The following is a 20,232-nucleotide window of genomic DNA, read 5'->3' on the forward strand; positions in this document are numbered from 1 at the left end:
CCACTCAAGGCCTGGCTCCAATTCTTGTCTTTGGGAAATCTTCCCTCCCCAACTAGAGGGGATATTTGCTTTTGGAACTCCAGAGCACCTCCCCTTGCTCATGCAATGTGGCACCCCATTTGGCATTACCTTAGAGTCATATATGGACATGTCATCTTTCTTCTGCGGTGTTACCAACTATGTAAGTAGAAGTCACCTTGAACGTAGGGGATGCTTTTTCAACATGGGCTATATCTTGGCTAAAACCCCAAACTTTGAACTACCACCTGACTTCTTTCTGCTTCGTGCTTCACATGTATAATAATACTATTGTCATCATTCTGCCTCCATGGTTTTCATTTCGTGGCTCAATGTATGTGTTCTCAACCCTATCTGCTTCTTTCACTTTGAGCTTCTGTACATCATCTTGCCTAATTTTTTGTCATCTTCCTAATTGCTCTTTAGTGAGGCAGGAGCTCCTTTTTAAAGAGCACCTTAAACTTCATTGTCTTAACCTTGTAGAGAGATCCCATCTGTGTATAAGGAGGACAAATGATATACTACTACTTGGGCATCATATTCTTGGCCACTACTAAAAGTAGTATAAGTTGATGGATTAAGAAAGGATATTTCTGGTCATTCTAGCTTCAAATGTGTTCAGAAAATGGGACTTTTGAGGTGGAAGACTAGGATATCCAAAAAGATTTGCATTTAAACCTGACAACATGAACTATTTTATCCTTCTATTTCTAAAGTCATTGTGGGATGAATTTACTAGTCCAGATAAGGCTTCACATTGGCACTTAGAAATTCTACCCTGGTTCCCCAAGTGGCTATCTTCTAGAAAGTTCTGTGTTACTCCTAAGAGTTTTCTAATTGGATCAATAAAGACCCAAATTTTGATACAAGTGAGGTATTCTCCATTCTTATTCCAACAAGAAACAACCCTGCAGAAATTGTAATCAAAATAATTTTTGTTGTTGTAGGACTCAGACAAAAAAATATAGAAAACGATAGTTCTTCATTGCTATTATTCTATATAACCTTGTTCACTCATTCCTGATACAACCCCACTGGTTGAGCTTTTTTGTTTTCACCAGAAGCATCCATGCCTTTCAAACATACAATAGTAAGATTTCCATTCTTGCTATTTGTGCTACTCTATCCAAATAATGATAAAATACATCAAAATTCCCATTTCTAAAACAGTAAGTGGTGATTATTCTTCCTATGGGGTGTCTTTTGAAATTTATGGGAAAAAAATCTAACCGTTTATCCTCCCCTCACCCTAAAATAGCTTCAGGTTAAAGGAAAATAACCAGAGATTAGTCAACAGGATTCAGTGGGAGAAGGCTTTCCCTCTGAGAATAATTTCAAAAATTACAATCAATTACTGATACTGAAAATAAAAAGAGCTTACAGAATTAGCTTGTTTCCGGGCTTGGTTTATCAGTTCCTTTATCTCAGAGATGTTTTTCTTCAGGTTATCCTCAAGTTCCTTGATGGGTTTGAGTTTATCTATCAGACGATCAGCTTCTTGTTCTAGATTTTTCACAGTGTCATGTGCATCTGCAACTGCACAGAACAAGATTAGCACATATCACAGACACACACACACACACAGAAATTAAATGCTTCATTAAATAATTGAAAAGATTTCATCTTATCCACATGACAAAGCAGGGCCATGGCTGCTGAAGCACAGTGTGTGATGGCAGACGGCAATATCTCAGTGGGGACTCCAGCAGGCAAAGCAGGAAATGTTAGAGACAGAGGACCAACATTTTGGCTTTGCGGCAAGGTGGAAGTTAGCATTGAAGGTAGAGAATTTGCTAACTTAATTCAATGATTAATTTCTAGCTTCAGCCCCAAAGCTAACCTTAATAGAATTTTAGTCGCAGAGTCAAGGAAATGAAAGTGTTTTAAAATGTCACTTGGCCTGTCCAAGCCAGAACTGTATTTAAATCAGGGTTCTCACACAAAATTGGTTTTCTTTTTTGTTCTCACTGTCTTTCTTTGTACATCTTCAAGAGAGAAGCTATCGAAATGTCTTCTGAAAACATTTCAATGTTGAACGACCCTTAGACTGAAGGCCTATGGTGAACCTTAATTAAATCTTTCATGTGGCAGTTCATTTTCATTTTGAAGAATAATTAATTATCCTAATCTCTGTATTAGGTTGAACCATATTACACTGCCATTTTATAGGTTCGAAAAAGTTGAATATTGGCAATTTCAAAACGGGTTTGACCCTAAAGTAATTGAAGGTTATCACTGATCCATAGACTTTCAGCCTGTGCTCCTCATAGGAGGGCAAATGACACATGGAAACCAATTACTCTATCTCGAGGACGCTGGCGGTCTTACCCCAACCAGGCTGTTTATCATCTGATTGAGCATGTATTGCTCCACTGTCATCGTGACCCTGATGAAAAAGTGAAGCCACTTAAGGACCAAGGTTGTGTGCCCTCCTCGGCCCTGAATGATCTGCTCCCCCGTGGCCAATGGACCACTGAGAACTAATCCTCGGGATGGAATCAAATGTGCTCAAAAAGAAGGACATTATTATTTTTAAATGTTTTAAAAAGCACATTTATTTATTTATTCTTTATGTTTTGAGAGAGGGAGGGCACACACACCCACACTCACACACACACATGCGCGCACACATGCACGCACAGGCAACGGGAGAGGGGAAGAGGGAATCTCCAGCAGGCTCCTCGCCCACTGCAGAGCCCGAGGCAGGACTCAATCTCACCACCTGGAGATCATGACCTGAGCTGAAATCCAGAGCCAGTTGCTCAACCGACTGACCCGCCTGGGCACCCTGCAAATTATTATTTTTAAACTAGGTTTTGAATTAAGTATTTTGAACTCACACTCATAACTATGAATAATATTGTGAGTGAAGTTTAAAACGGACACAGGTCAGTTATTACGTTGAACAGAGTTGCTGGATCAAAGCTTGAAATGCAGGTTATGGGAGTCAAAACCCTTGTTATATAATTGTATATTCAACACAGACACAGTTACCCCTTTATTTTGTATAATAAACCACTTGTCCAGGTTTTCCTTCTCTTAATTCTCCAATATTACCCTGATACTCTACAAATTATTCTGGAATTGAGAAAAAATGATTTAGATTTGGATTCATGGGAAAAAGAAAAAGGGTAAAGCAAAGACTATTTCAGCTTCATCCAAGAATGCATTCTTTCCTTTGAAAGCTCTCAGATTCTTATCAAATGTTTCCAAATGAAATCCAAAGGTTGCCACCTCCCTCCCTGCCCCCCCTCCTCTATCTTCTGGAGCAGCTGAAACCTTTTGGAAATAATCTTCTCAACAGTTTTAAAAATAAAACGCCTGCAATATTGAGTCAGATACTTTCTTATATAGTACTTTTCAAACATTTCTGACTTTCTTCTATAATTATTTGAGTGTTAGATTTTAAAATCACTTTCAAAGATAGATTATGATAATTCAATGTTTTTCTAGAAAATTATCTGTATCTTTTAGGCTCTAAAACCCATTAGCACGGAGTTTTGACAAGTACTCTCTTATGTGTTAAGTGTCCCCCGTATCTAGTTAAAGCTCCTTTTTTCTTTTTTATAGACTTTATTTATTCATGAGAGACACACAGAGAGAGGCAGAGAAAGGCAGAGGGAGAAGCAGGCTCCCTGTGGGAAGCCCGATGTGGGACTCGATCCCAGGACCCCGGGGTCACGCCCTGGGCCGAGGGCAGATGCTCCACCACTGAGCCACCCAGGCGACCCGAGTTATACCTCCTTTAGAACTTTTGTCTATATGCACTTTATTGTTCCCAAGTAGCCTGCCAAGCATTTAAAATGTTTTGCCTTTATGCTCTTAAGGATTCATCTCTTGGATTTATCCAGTGTATTATTTGTCCATCTTCTAATTCACCTTTTTTTTTTTTTTCATCTTCTTTCCTTTAATTTTATTTTGTCTAACTTACAGGGTTGATTAACTAAATTTATTTCAGTGCTTGTTTGGTAATATAATCACAACCTCTTCTCCACTGAGACAGCCTTGGTCATATTTCTCAGGTTTCAATATGTTGGATTTTATTATTGTTATTTTCCATCCTGCAGTTTTACTTTTGACTTTGAATTTAAACTATGAGATGTTTAAGGGAGAATAGTATTATCTCCCAACAATTGCTCATTTGATAAGATCTAATTTTATTAGTTTTATTATGTGCTTCTCCAAGTGTAATTCTCTAGAAGTTGAAAATAATTATTTATAAAGTTTTTTAAGGGGGGGGGCAGTGAGCTTCAAGGGGGAAAAGCAATGACAACATACACTTAATCTGTGCTGATCCTACCGGCAAGAAGTCATTTGAACTTCAGGGGCGGAATCTGTGTTATCAGAAGAACCACAATTTAGCTCAATCTGTGGAAGAATTCTGTTTTCCACTGTTCTGTTGGTATTATATAGATATTTCACTAATTTCTATAACACAATTGAAAAGATTTTATGTCAAATACATCTGCATGCTAACTTTTTGTAAAGAAAGTTGTCTTTTTAAATATATCTAGTATTAATACTGTGACTCTGGAAAGAACAGCTATATAATGTTAAAGCCAGACCAAAACAGGGTAACATGCAAAGCTGAAGCATTTGCGGTAGGCAGTCAAGACCATATACATACTGATTTCTGCAGGTAATTTCATATATGGAAGCAAAACAAAAAGAAATAAAAAAAACTCATGAGGAAATATTTTTATAGATTGAATAAAACAGTGATTATCAAAAAATGGTACTTTTCACAACAAGTACTAATTACAAACGCACCCTATTTTGAGTCAAACAAGTGTGATCAAATAAAAATCCACAAATATATGTTAGTTAGCAGGCTATTGTTCATATTGGAAAAAACTTTATTCTGATGTTCTAATAAGATAGACCATAGGCCCAGTTTAATTAATATTACAGGTAATGAGCTCCAGATAGAGGGTAGGATCAAAAAGTTAGAGATAAACATTATAAACAGGCCACTATTAGTTGAGAATCAATCTGAAATTGAATGAAATAATATCTGCAATTATAAAATAAGGGAATGATATTTACTTTAAAACTCATTTTCATTTTTTGGGGGGTGGGTGGTGGCAGAGACATTGTGATCTCACTTGCATTGGAACCATTGATTCAGATGGAATCTTTGACTGACAGAAAGCAGCTATCTCTGGGCTTATGTAAGAAATGAAAAATGATTGAATGGACTCCTTTTATTTTTTGAAGAAATGGTGAAGTACAAATCCTCCCTAGTTTTGAAATGCATGATATATATGTTTGGACTTTTCCTTGCTCTTTAAGGAGTCATGTTAGTAGTGTTTATTATTTTGTAGCATCATTGGCATTTGATTTGAGGCAATGGTGCTGATAAACCAGCATTTGAATTATAGAACACCTGACGTCAATAACAGTGTTTTTGTTATTACACACTACAAACATTCGGTTAGCCAATGACAATGTGGTCATATAAACAGAGGACTAGTCTCTTGAGAGTGACAAGTACAAAAATCATGCATCCCCTTTGGTGAAATCACATACTGAGATAACATATCAACTTCACAGATGGAAAAAAGACTATAAAACACCATAATGTTTATTGACTACAGTTAATAATTTAAATTATCATTATATTAAGTCCTACCATATTTTCTCAGTGAATTCTGAAAAACTTGATGTAATTTCATGCAATATACAAAAGATGTAGATGAAAAAATATTCTTGATAAACTGGATACTTTAATTTTCTAAAAATATGAACCAGAATTCAAATAATAAAATATTAATATTTTTGAACTTGGATGCATTTCAGGTTGATAGCATTTTAATATCCTGTTCTAACAGGCCTGCTCGTGAGTGTACTCCTTGACCTCTATGTTCCATGGAACTTCACCAACTAAGAGGATGTAATTTCCCAAGTACAACTGTACTTTTAATTACACTGAAGGATTAAAAAAGTACTTGGCAAAAAAAAAAAAAAAAAAGTATTTGGCATCCCTACACCAAAAGTTACGCAGACTTCAGGAATTCCTAATTTCCTCTTGATTGAACAAAATGTGAATGAAGAAAGCACTAGCCCACTGGGGACTTGGATTCCAGCTGTGGAACCGAGGCCGCTCACTTTCTGGGCCCGGCCTGGGAGGAAAGCGGACGTGGTGTGGGCTCTCCTCCACCACCAGGAGGTGGGATCTAGGCTACTCCTACTGTGGAAAGAAACAAATGACACAATCAAAGTGAAAAAGCAGATCTTACTGTTCTTCGAAGGGTCTTTTACCACCGCATTTGTTTTGGCGACGCTGTCTGCTAGTTGATTGTAGTTTTTCTTCAGGCCATCCAGGTTCTGGTGCAGATCTTTAATCTGCGCCAATACGTCTTTTGCTGTGTCGTTGGCTTGTCTTGCTTTTTCCTTGACGGCCTGCAGCTTAGCGGCTGTGTCTGTTAGCAAGACAGGTACGAGCAGCAGAACAGAGAGCTGGAGTTAGTGGCTTATCCCATGCTGGTCAAAGAGAGGCTGGGGCTGGCCCACCTCAAAGACACACACACACACACACCAACGAACTTTGTATCATTCAGTTGTAGCAAATGAAGTATGTGTTTAGCTAAATTAAATTTTCTCAGGGACCTTTGCTATGAATACCTGATTAGCTCTCAAGACAGCAAAGTGATTATTCTAGATGTTCATTGTATAAAGGTATGTTGTGAATTTGCTGCTGACCGTATTACAGAGAGAAATTTAACCACAAATCAGTTTCATCAAAACTAGGTTCAAGATTTACTCTGCACATTCAGAAAGGGGAATGATGAATGTACTTCAACTTCAAGGTAGAGAGACTCTCTCAGGTACTTTAGACCATATGTCTATGTATTTACATTTGTTTTCAGCATTGGAAATTTTCTATGTACATCCTATGTATTGAAGGAGACGACAAGCAATCCTGGACAGTTATTTATTTTTTTAATGTTAAAAAAAGTAGAAATCACTGATACTTCCTGTTATATAAATGTATGCATTAGTTTTCTTGATTATAATTTGTATAAAAAACATATATTGAACATGCAGATGCCTACTCAGATATAGAACATATAATACCTACTAGTAGATTAGTGACTAAGACCATAGGCTTCAAAGTTAAACAGTAGGGTTCAAATCTCATACATGCCACTCTGAACAATGACCTTCAGTATCCTGTTTCATTTCTTAAATTCCGCATATGAGTGAATCATATGGCATTTGTCCTTCTCTGACTGACTTTCCTTAGCATAATGCCGCGTCTTAGTTTGTCTCCTCTAAAGTCCCGGTGTAAAGTCTTATCTAGAGAAAGATAACGCTATTCACTTGGCAGGATTAGTATGAAGATTATATACACCTAACAAGGACATTGAGTCAGCACTCCATAGATGTCTGCAAATGTTGTTGTTATCATACCATGTAATTAAAAATATAAAGGGTAGCGCTTTCAGGAGCTAATACCACACCATCTCTTCAAGTACTTGTAACATGTAGGAAGACATTACAGACGTGGTTCAACTGCCAATGTTTTCAAAGCTGAAACATTTAAGGAACTGAATTTTGCCAAGAAAGATGTGCGGATGACGGCCGGAGGGGAGGGCTATGTGGGCAGAGGCAGAAAGGGTGAAGGGGAGTGGAGGATACAGGCTTTGGGCTACAGAATGAATAAGTCATAGACATAAATACATGGTGGAAGGAATATAGTCAACGATCCCATAATAGCATTGTATTGGGACACATGGTAGCTACACTTGCACTGAGTATAGCATAACCTATAGACTTGTCGACTCACTATGTTGAATATTTGAAAATAATGTGACATTGTATGTCAATGAAACTCAAAAAAAATAAAGTGGCAAAGAATGATGTGAGGAAAGGCTCTCCTGTGTTATCACAGGTCCTATAATCACCTGTGACTTTGTAGAAGCACATTTTAAGAACAGCACCTGTGTGATGTTATACTTTCCCAATTAATACAGGATGACAAATAATATTATTTCTAATAATAAAAATCTTATTAGAAACAAGATTTTCTGGGTTGACACATGGAAGAACAACAGTACAGTAATAAGATGGCTATATTTTCCTTTTTGCAATATATGCACGTTATACATATGCTATAGATATATGTCAGCGAGGTTAACAAAGCATAAGAAATATCACAGGGTAAGTATGGTTTAGTTTCTCATTCTCACAAAGAAAGATTCATAAGTAAGAAAACCAGAATCTAATTTCCTGCCAACAGTCCAAATGTCCTGTCAGGAAAGATGGTAAACGCTAGAACATTGTTTAATCGTTCAGGTAAACTGACACATTCGCAGTGTCCCAAGTGCTTACCATTTGGAATGGCTGACAACTTTCCCAAAGTGTCATTCAAAGCTCTCAGGAGATCCCCATTTCTAGCATCTGCGTTTTCTAATCTGGTTGTTAAGCCATTCAGATAGTCATCGTTTTCTGTGAACGGAAAACAGAAAAGAATGAAATAATTTTAATCATCTCTGAGTTTACACATCTCTGATATGGACACGTAATTTCAGATATTTTAATATAGAGCTTATAAAAGCAGGAGAACTAATCTAATTCCTTTTAATTTATTGGCGATCTGTCAACAAATATATTTCAGACCATAATATAAAATATGTGTTTGCCAAATGACCATTTCTCTCTTCAACATGTTCAACAGCTGTGTTTTCTTCTTGGTATCTGATCCTTATCTGACTTAATTTGAGGGTTTTCTGTGGAGAAAAGAATCAATCTCTTATTGCATTTGCAATGATGCCCTCTTGGCATTATTCCCATTAGTGTTACTCATTTTAAAAATTTCATTACCAAAATGGATCACTGGATTAGCTTTGAAAAATCTCAAATAGATATGCTTGTTAAGGATAATCTCCCAACTTCAGTAAGTATCACATTAGTACATATTTGAAAAATGAATAAAAAAAAAAACAACTTCTAGTGCATTTCTGAAAAACTGGCATTTTTGTTAAATAGAGAAAATGATATTTTATAAATTGTTCTCAAATAGGTTTTTTATATGTTTTTTTCTTGCTACCTTAGCATGATCTCTTTAACATTAAAACAAATCACTTACTGGAGATAATTTAATATTACAAGTGTAAATTTTTCAGCTTCTTTCCACTAGTTTTTAACATCATCCAAACTTCAGGTTGGTCTGTGTTATAATAGTAACTAAGAGGTTCAGAGTCTGAGTGTGACAGTATAAGGATAAAAGTTATGAAATCTTTTAGGGGAAAGAAAACAAATATCCAATCAGCTGATAGAAGAAGAGAGGTTTAGAAATTTTGCTTAGATACATATCGAACTGCAAACCTAAGACTGAATCTGTCTCTTTCTCTTTTTTTAACATTATTTATTAATGAACAGTGGAATTAAATAAATGAAAGATATAAAAGTCTGTGCTTCCTATAATACTTTCTACCTTTCCTGACTGGATAAAGTAGATCATTTTTTTTTAAAAAATATTTTAAATAGTTTATTTGTGCCATAATATTTGTTTCCTGGGGAGATGTATGCTGACTGTTCAAATTAGCTCTACAAAAACACAAAATGTGAATAAAAGGCAGAGCCCTCCATTAAAAAGGAGCATTGCGGAAGGGCCAGGAAAGAGGGGGTACCCTCCTGGCCTCACTTGGCAGGCATTTAGTGATAGTAATGACCAGGGGTCTGTGGGTATGTGTAAGTTCTATGCTTAGTATTATAACCACAATAACATCAAGATGTATTATTATTATCATCTCCAATTTGCAAATGAGGAAACCAGCTTAGAGAATTTAAGTGAATTTCCCAAATTTGTACGGTCAGTAAATGGTGGAGTTGGGATTCAGGTCCATGCAGTCTCATTCCAGAAATTGTGCTCTTAACCCTGGATTCTGCTGGGATTGGTGGGCAAAACCAGGGATAAGCAGAGCATGTTGGGTAAAGGTGCTCTTACTCACCCAGACTTGCTTCCCATCCTCCCCCCCTACCCGGCCCCACTTCTTTCCTCCCTAGCTCTCCTTTCATTTTGCCCTTTGTCGCCTTAAAAACATGGCCACAGTTAAATAAAACTTACGAGCCTCACACAGGCACTGCACACATGATCAGACGGGAATATTTAGAGAAAATTAGCAATGCCTCCATGCAAAGTGACAGGCACACATTCTTAAGAATAATGAGCAAACTATAGAACGGGTCGGCTACAGTACAATAAATAGAAATAATGAGTCACTAAATTAAAATAAAGCACTTAAGGCTATCATACTTAAAAACTGTAAAGGAAGAGTCAGATATCATTTCTCATTTATCAGATTGGCAAAAGTTAAAGGCCCGATAATACCAGGTGTTCACAACAGCGTTGGTGGAAATGCAAGTCGATGCCATTTTCTGAAGAGCAACTGAATACCTTTATTAGAATTTTAAATAGACATGTATTTGTTCCAGCAATTGCACTGCCAGAATTTTAGCCTACAGATGTACTTGTGAAACTGTATCAACGTGTATCTTCCAGAATGTTCATAGATCTTCATTTGTAGGTGCAGAGATTAGAAAAAAAAAAAGAAAGATCCTTAAGATCTTTCTCATGAAAATGGGCAAGACACATAATACATACGCTGACACACATACAAAAATTTGTCGGGGTGGGACCCGGTGGTGGTAGGTGGAGAACACAGCAGAAAACCTTGCCGGTACTTAGAGCGGCAGAGAGGAACCAGGAACAGGCCAAGCAGGGGAGCCCACGGTGGTGTGGGCAGCTGTGTACCAGAACCTTTCATTTTGTACCTGGTTGTGCTGGTGAAATGGCTTCCTCTGTGCAGGTGTTTCTTCTCTTTTGTTTAAAAGAGTAAAAGCAAAACCAAACCAAACAACTAACGCGACCTGAACTGGACCAGCGTGTTATTGCCGACTCCAAGACTGCGGTTCCCATGGCTTTGCTGGCGCCCAGCATGGGCGGGCCAGGGGGCCCCGTGTGTCCACAGAAGAGCCACGGGGGTCGGGGCCGGCTTGCACACGGAGCCCATGTAGGGGCAGGGCCCTGGCTGCCCGGGGAGGCTGGGCGGGCCACGCCGACCACAGAACGAGCCCTGCCTCTCCTGGCCTTCCTCTGGGAAGAATAATAGCAAAGGGAAAGGGAGAAGGATGAAGGGTTCCTAACCATCAGCGCTCTGGATGTGAAAAAGAGGGCTGAACATACTAATTAATGATCCACTTCATTTCATGTAAGGATTTTATAGGCAGACAGACTCAAGCACTGTTACACAATAGTAACGCGAGCACGTGCCACCGTTTCACGCGTCTGCCTTCAAGTTCCAGGCCAAAGACCTGACATCACTGAAAAACAAAGCATAAAATATCCCAGCAAAGCATGGCTCGAAAACATCAATATGTCCATTTCAGTCACTAAGGTGTTATTATTTTCAATTCTAGTGCCTCCAAGTATACTTGCCAAGTAATTAGATTTTCTCCTCTGTCAATCATGATTCATCTTTCTTTTAGTACTTCTGTTATTTTCCCTGTTTCTACTAAAATAAAGTCTTTGGGTAGGTTATTGAAAGTGTGCTTTCAGAGGGAGAGCTGGCCTGAGTGTGACTGGGATCCCGCCATATAAATTCCTTGAGAATGAAGGGCTGCTCTTTTGATAGTAGCTTGGAAGTCTTCATCAATTAAGGAAATGGAATAGTACAAATTCTCTTTCTTAGCTTCTTGATTGGATTTGATTTTTTAAATAATGGGGCATTCAAAATGTTCTGGCAAGCACGATCTTCATGTACAGTAAAGAAACGTTAATTTAAAGGGCAGCACTTGGCTTATACTATTTTATGCATTCAAATAGCAAATACCAGCAGAACAATTAGGCTAATTATTCAGAAGAAAGATTGATCCGAAGGACATTGTTGTGCTGTGTCTCAAGTTCCAAAGCAGGGATTTTGATCCTCTGCCTTCTGTACTAGGAAGTCAGAAGGTCAATATTCTGATTGCACTCTGATTTCTGTTTCACCTATTTGATGTATCCTTTCTTACATTCTGATCATTTTTTTTTCTGAAGTTATTTCTGGAATTTCACAAAACCAAATCTAAACACCTTGTGGCTTTGTCTGTAGAATTAGGCCAGCAGAAGCTGTGTACAGAAAAGTACTGCAGATTTCAAAATGGAAAACTTGCCCAACTATAGCAATGGGAAGCTTGAAAAATAAACATCCAAGGTTGGCTTTAAATGGAAAGACACATGAGGCGGAGTGTATCTATAGCTGACATGTAAGGACGATTGCATTTGGCCCTGTTCGAACTGTAATTTGACCAAAGAAACAGAATTATTAATAGTTAAAGAACATTGAACCCAATTCTTTAGTTGTAACTTTTGGAGGACAAGAAGAGGATCCAATTTATAATTCATAGCGACATTTTATGGAATTTCCTCTTAGGTCTTCAGATCTTGTACTACTAGCTTTCGTGAAGACATTCTCTTTATCTTTTCTCTAGGCATCACACCTGCCAAGCCTCAAAGCCTACACACACACATACGTTTCCAGCTTTGGTTCTAACCTTTCAAGTCCCGTCCTCACACATTAGAAGACAAATGTCTAGAAATGGGTTTGGCAGAGACAGAGCTCATAAAGTGAGAGAAAGCAGCAGAGTAGAAAGGGTCAACTGTGGACATTCCTGATGCTGTAATTTCCCTTTGTTGCTTATCCACTGACATGATATAAGGTGGACACATTCAAAATGAAAATCACCAGATAGAGGAATAAGTCATTTCCACTCAGAGTATGCGTTTACTCATTTAACATGTTATTTTTCTTTAAAAGATTGCATTTATTTATTCATGAGAGACCGAGAGAGAGAGAGAGAGGCAGAGACCCAGGCAGAGGGAGAAGCAAGCTCTCTGCGGGGAGCCCAATGTGGGACTCGATCCCGGGACCCCGGGGTCAGGCCCTGAGCTGAAGACAGACGCTCAACTGCTGAGTCCCCTGGCCACCCCTCATAAACCATGGTCCTGATGCTGTGCTGAATATGAATTACAGTTTAGTTAAATGAGAACTGGTAACTCTGAAGGATGTTATCTAATATCTCAAAATAAAGCTGTGAGGTTATCACTTTCATCATCAATAATATCTTCTTTTACCAAATTCTCATCATTAAAAAGGTGGTGTGGTGCCATGAAATCATTGTAAGACTTAGCGGTGGGAGATGTGGGTTCATGTGCCTTTTATATCCCCTCTTACATGCATAAAATGAGGATAGCATCTTCCTTCATATGACTGATGTGAGAAATAAATCTGTGGATATAGGAGAAAGTACTGGATTTATGACAGGCAGTAAATGGTAACAAAATAATTCATATCAGCTTGATGATCGCCCTGGTACATTTACCAGCTTTTAATGACCTTGAAACAGTTTTCAACTAAATATAAGAATACTTTTTTAGGGACTCTTGGGTGGCTCAGTTGGTTAAGTGTCTGCCTTCAGCTCAGGTCATGCTCCCGGGGTCCTGGGATCAAGCTCCACATCCGGCTCCCTGCTCACTGGGGAGCCTGCTTCTGCCTTTTCCCCTCCTCCTGCTCATGAGTTCTCTCTCTCAAATAAGTAAAACCTTTTTTAAAAAAGAGTGTATTTTACAGATTTGAATGAAACGTTCTATTTGATCATTGAAACTCATCGAGGCAAGTTCTTCAAATGCAATTTTTATTTTTTATTTAGGCACAAACCAACACCTTGAGACAATCTCTCATTCACAAGGGTGAAAATCACAGAACAGCTATACATTTTGAAGGGGTCGGTAAAATGGACTCTACTGTCAAATTGCCATCCAGCTAATATTTTGCAATGAAGTTCTTGATTACTATGACATTTGCCTTATTATGAACTAATACTTTGATGGACTCATTACTACTTATGATTTGCTTCCTTACCAAAAAAATGAAGAAATATCCTCTCTTTAGGGTTTCTTTGTAAACGAAGAATTTAATCCATATACTTTTCATTTGCTATGAACATGCTTCATGTTTTGTTTTTGAGGCACCCTCTGAACTAGAGAACAGGTTAATCTTGCAGTGTTTTTGTGTAGTTCTGAAGCAGAAAGTTTGAAAGAAGCAAGGGATCACCATGAGGTCATATAAAATATCTTGCTTGTGACCTTCCTCGTAATGAGACATTTCTGCTACACTTGGGTGTTCATCCACTTATTCATTTTATCAAGCATTTGTTAGTATCATAAATGTCGCTGGGTCACCTTCTCAACTATGGCAGAAGCCCAGTGTTTTTGCCCAGCAATGGGTAAAAGCATCAGCCTCAGAGTCAGGCTAATGTGGGCTACAGGGTTGGTCCCACGATACAAATGTGGTCTATTCAGATTATTGGTGTTTCTTCAAATGAATTCAAATCTACATACTAGAGGCAGCCAATCTTACCAAATTACATAATATATGGTAGCTTTATACAATTTTAATCATATTACATTTTATATTATCATCTTTGGATATTTTAGGAACATACAAGGTATAGTTTCCCTCAAGTCACTTTATTATAATTTTTCATCCACCTTTACCGTCCTTTGACTTCTTAATATTTCCAAGTATTGAGATTTCCAAAGAGTCTGCCCCCTAAGTCAACCCCACGATCCAGGGCAGGAACCTGATGCTTTGCAGAAGGAAGGAAGCCGGGGGAAAGTGAGAACCCAATTCTTGTCCCTGGCCTCCTGTCAATTGACTTGATGAGGTTGCTATGCCCAGTCTTGCCATTTTTTTTTCCTATTTTTAAGCCCTCTTTCATGACTTTACTCCTATGCTTCCCTTTCTCTAGTTACTGTCACAGGTTTGGGACATGCCCTTTCTCTGACCGTCTCTTTTGCCTACTGGAGTGACTGTGCATGGGGACCTCTGAGATCATTCAGCTGGCAGGTTTATAGGGAAGCGTGTTACTGAGAAACCTTGTCCTGATCCCAAAGGGCCACATTTGGTCTTGTTCCTCATGAGCACAGCGCTTGACGGGCCCTCAGTAACTGTCAGCTGCCTCTGAATGTGTTCTTCCTCCCGCTAGACAGAGGGTCATAGTAAGAAGTCTGAGAACAGGAGGGAAGGGGGGCTTGTCTAGTGGCAGGATCTCCCAAAACTTAAGATTCTAGGATAGAGGCAAATCCTCTCTTCAGCCGGTGTAACCAGAAACTAAAATGACTAGACACTGAAACCAGCTTATGGTTCCACCCGGACAAGCTCTGAAGCCTGGCTGTGGGCCTGCAGGCTCATTTTGCTTTGGCCAGCAAGGTATTCTAAAATAGTTGTATTTGAATACCTTTAAGTAAGACTTGGACTGTCTGGTCCAATAGTTCCTACCATTCTATGTTTGCCACTACTTTGTCAGTTTTCATTTTAACTCCTAAACCTGCTCCAACCTGGTTTTATGATCTTGATTTTCTCTATTCACACGCCAAAGGAGGACTTCAGGTCTGTATGAGGAATCAGCAATATCTACGGGAAAAGGCTGTTTTGCTCTCCAGACTATGGTCGGCTAGGGGATCCAAGCTTGGTTTCATCCATTTAGCCCAAAATTGCTTTTTGTCAATGGAACAGATTTTTGTTTTTCACATGCCTATCTTTAGAAAGGCTGATTCTGGCAAATGGTAATATGTGAAGTCAAAAAGAGTAGATTTAATAATGAAAGAATGCTTTGGACAAAATTTAACTCCTGCATTATTCTTTGGTTTAACAGCATGCAGTATTCCTGTTTATTCTTTTTTTTTTCCTGATCTAAAATAATAACAGAATTTTACCAGGTTAGTCAATGCAACTATATCATATTAATGAAGGCAAAACCTTTCTGATAGGCTCTTCTGGACTGAATGCCTGAGTGTTTGGAGGATCATAGTATAGAAAAAAAGTATTGATTAATTTGATAAAAGATAATGTTTGGGATAATTCTGGTACTGTTCTTTGTGTTGGACTACACCACATGTCATACAATTCACCGAGTTGGTATTTTTGGGTTTGAGAATTGATCTTTTTATTTCATCTACGTGTCATCCAGGTTACAGAAATGTTATCTATTTGTTCCTAAGTGACTGGATGATTTCACTTATTTGGGCAAAGACAAAAATCAGAGACAAATTAAGAAGTAAATTGTATTGAGAATTTATCCTATATAAGATAAAGCATATAATTCTAAAATCTTAGCATTCTTAGGCTGCTTCTATACCATCCTCTGTTTCATTCCATGCCTTGTACACATTCCATGAGAACCTCAACAGGCTATTTGATTGACAAACTCTCTTGTCAATCTGCAAAGTAGCATTAATTCATCTGCTGGTATTAATTCATCTTTGAACTCTCCCGATCATCAATTTGTCCCAAGTTCCATATCCATCAAGGAAATGATTTTTTCCTCCATAGACGTTCAATCAGTGCAGTGCAGACTAGTTTTAAATTTCACGTGTGTACAAGGGCAAATTGACTTTTAACAAATGTATATTCAAAAATTAAAAAGCAAAACAAATTGCTCCTGGCAAGTTCAGACTCCCTCAAGGCAAGGACAGCATAAAAATGGCAGAGAGCAGCACTAAGTCATTTGTGTCTAAAGCATGAACTCACCGGATTGTACTGAAATGAACCAAGTAACAAATTAGAAATATGGAGGGTAGACTGGCCTCACCATTTTTATTCCTTCTAACTCCAGGCTCCAGAGAAAGGGAAATGACTAAATCTCTATTTTAATAGCTGCTGTCAAGAGTTTTGCTCTGTAGGGCCTATTTCAGCAGTTCCTGGTGGTAATATATGGCATTTCCCTGATTAACAGCCATTTTATAACTTGTGTAATTGGCCACAAATCAGGGGAATGTCATAATGTAGCAAGAAAACATTCCCATCTCCGTCAGAGCCTTGGCTTGGATTTTTGGAGAAATTATTACTTGAGTAGTTTGTGGGTTTTCATTACTTTAAATAATGTACTACCTGAGGTACAAAAAAAGACATTGAAACTAATGAACATTTTTGTCTCCTAACCCTTTCCACCAGGCCTGTCTTCAGATTTCCATTTTTTCTTGGAAAGAAAAATCTCTGAAAATGGAATTCTTTCCTCTTTTTTATAACGGCAGGATTTGGGGGAAATAGAGGCAAGGGAATGAGATGAGGTGACTCACACATTCACCATAGGTGTAAAATTTAAACAGGCACCAAAACAGTACTCAAAATATTTTAGTGCAGTATTTTAAAAAAACTATTTTTTAGTTTAATCCAAAATGGATTAAAAAAAGAGCAATGATACACAAAATATTAAACTTTTAAATAAAATCGGATCTGACCCTACACCGGCTTGACCTAACCTCACTCACTCCACCTTAATCCCTACTAGCTCTGGGCAAAGGTATTGGATGGGAAAGAGTGGCCATAAAGTAATGAGATCAACTCAACTTGCCCAAGAGGAAAATAAGTCTTGACTCTAGTTACTCTTCAGGTTAGAATAAGAGTAAGTTCCTGCACAGAATAATGTATACAGGGGTTTTTTTTTTTTTCACCTGTGACACTTAGTCCAAAGCATTTCACTCTCAAAGTACCATCCATACTGAGGACAGCAGTTGTAATGTCCTATCCCTGTCTATTGGAGACCATGGACAATTAGTTTAAAACATGACAAATATAAATGCTTAAAAAACTTTTCTAAGGTTAGGAAAGACCAATATCATTCCGTTATTTTCAAAAATATACTTATTTCCTGATTTGAGCTAGTCACTGTGATATTACACACTAGCAATACAAAGTTAAAAACAAGATCTTGTGTCTGTCCTCAAGACGATGGAATCTAAGTACATGGTTGCAGATTGACAAGTCTGTGAAAAAGGGAGGCAGTAAGAAGGGGCCTGGAGTTCAGACGGGGTGTCGAGTTTCCTGGAGAAGATGACATTTGAGCTTAATCTTGAAGGTCTGGTAAAAGGTAATTCTATGAAAAAGAATGAAAGATGGGGAGGCATTCCAAAGAGAAGGATTAACACTCTGAAATATGGAGGTTTGGAAGAGTAGTATGTTTTGGAAGGACCATGAATATTTCAGGAAGGTTGGGGAGATGGATGCAAGCCAGAAAATGGCAAGGAATGAGGCTGCAGAGAGAAACGGGAGATATTTGAATGAAATAATAAATATAACGGCTTACCTAGAGAGCAGCTATATTGAGCAATACATTTTTAATGCAAAACCCATAATGGATTGGAGTAGATATTTTATGGACGTTGATGGTTGAATTAGGAAGAAAATACAAGAAAAATGTCTTTAAAAAGCATGAGAACTTTTCAGGAAATGTGACCACTAACAAATTGAAAATTTCATAGGGACATTTATACTACATCTGCCTAATTCATTCCTTTGTGACTGCCATTTCTGAAGCCAGAACAAGTGGGGTTTGGTACTCTTAAGAACTTGTTATACTTTAATCTAGAAGTCACTATAATTTAATACATGTGAAATGATGCTATATACATTAGGTTTAAAAATTATGAAACATTACCTAATGCAAAATGAGATGTGATGACAAAACATCATAAAACTGCTGAGAGAGTTTACTTGCATTAAATCCAGATCATAAAAACCATCATAAAAATCCTAGTGAAACAATGCCACGATAAAATATCCTACCAATCAGAACTATGATTAACCTGAAAATAATAACAAAGGGAGGTCACACTAACCTTTTACAGCATTTGCTAACTTCTTGGCTTCGTTAAGAATCCCAAAGCTTTTCTGAAGAGAGCCTTTGGCACCTTCCTTTAATGAACCCTGAGGACCTGTTGCCTGTGGACAGAGAAAGGAGTGTCACATATCTAAAACCAGAGAATTATGGAGTTGATGTATCCGGCGGGCAGCTGGCATACAGGGTTTACTTTCAGGAAAGCATTCTGGGCTGTGGATGTAGAATTAGAAATTATCAGCACATACTGGTGATGAAAGTCAAGAGACTGTTTATTGGGAGAGGAGAAGAAGAGCTAGGACAGAACCTGGGACCTGGAAATCTTAACGTTTAAGGGGTAGATACAGAAAGAGGCAGTGGCAGGGAAACTGAGATTCTAGAGGGCACAGAGAAGCCAGGAGAGCGTGATACTACGGAAGCCAAGAGATGCAGAAGGTGCTGAAGGCAAGGCCATCACTGGTCAGTATTAAATGCTATGGAACAGTTGAACAAATTGAGACCGGGACAAATCTACTGACTGTATCCCTAAGCACATTTTACTTGAGTTGTGTAACAGGTGGAGGAGCAGTTCCTGTCCCCTTTAAATTAGGAAGATCAATGCTCCTTTTAAAAACACGTCTCCAAGGACTTCAGCAGAACAAACTCTTCTAAATAATAATCTCTGAGCTACAATCATCTCCTAGCAAAGATATATTTGTTGAGGCTTGGATTCAAAAAGATGACACAAAGATAGCAGAATGATATAGGGAAGGGAACATTTAACTTAAAGCACCCACTTTAATAGTGTTTGCTTCTCAGTAATCATCACGTAATACATTTATACCAAGAGATAAATCAAAGGGGATTTTATATGTAAAACTTAAATTGGAAAAGTATTTCAGGTACAAGAAGAGCTAGAGAATGCTAAATACTTCCTGTCGAAGTTATAAAGCTGAATTCAGGTTATTCCAGACCTAACACTCCAGAAGATCCCTACAGTGCCTCTGTCACAATTTTTTTTTTATCAGTCACATTAATTGAGCATTAAACTGGGAGAGATCACAGAACTTGTGAGTGTTCTGATAAAATTTATTTTCAGGTGTTATGCTAACAGCTCTACTGTTCACAGAACAGATTGATTATAGAACTAAGATCTCTACAAAAGGACATGTGCATCCTACATAAATAAAAAAGGACATTGTGCATCTATAGCGAGCACTTGCAAAAAGAGCTGTCTGACAACCTCAGACAATTATTCCATGGAAAAGGGACAGTTTCTTCAACTGAGGATACAGAAATCCCTAGTCCTACAGTTTTCCTTGGGAACTAGGTACACTAACATCACATGGTGTCATTTATCTAAAAAAAAGTAAGAGCATCAGTATATTGATGGCACAAATCCAGTGTAACTTACTAAAAAAAAAAAAGCCTTAGTTACCTACTCAGGTTCTATATCTGTCCCAGATTTAGGTGCCATTCTTACTCCTCTAGTTACAGGTTTTCTGGATCAAAAGAAGGAAATTACAAAGAAAGAAGGATGCAGATTCTCCAAATAGGCACATGACAACAGCA

At 38.0% G+C, this 20,232-nt stretch overlaps 1 protein-coding gene across 2 annotated transcripts in view; it reads right to left on the reverse strand.

The window, feature by feature from the left end:
* LAMA2 (laminin subunit alpha 2) overlaps positions 1-20,232 on the reverse strand; it is a 580,166-nt gene that overhangs the window by 72,771 nt on the left and 487,163 nt on the right. For both annotated transcript variants that reach the window (XR_012002712.1, XM_072764558.1), the window contains 4 exons: positions 18,683-18,785; positions 8,353-8,469; positions 6,258-6,440; positions 1,400-1,554 (listed from right to left, as the gene is read on the reverse strand). Coding sequence is in view for 1 of the 2 variants with exons in the window: in XM_072764558.1 (XP_072620659.1) it covers positions 1,400-1,554; positions 6,258-6,440; positions 8,353-8,469; positions 18,683-18,785 (558 nt within the window). In the remaining variant the exon portion in view is untranslated. The remainder of the gene's footprint in view (positions 1-1,399; positions 1,555-6,257; positions 6,441-8,352; positions 8,470-18,682; positions 18,786-20,232) is intronic.

Source organism: Vulpes vulpes, chromosome 1, assembly GCF_048418805.1.
Source record: "Vulpes vulpes isolate BD-2025 chromosome 1, VulVul3, whole genome shotgun sequence".
Lineage (NCBI taxonomy): Eukaryota > Metazoa > Chordata > Mammalia > Carnivora > Canidae > Vulpes > Vulpes vulpes.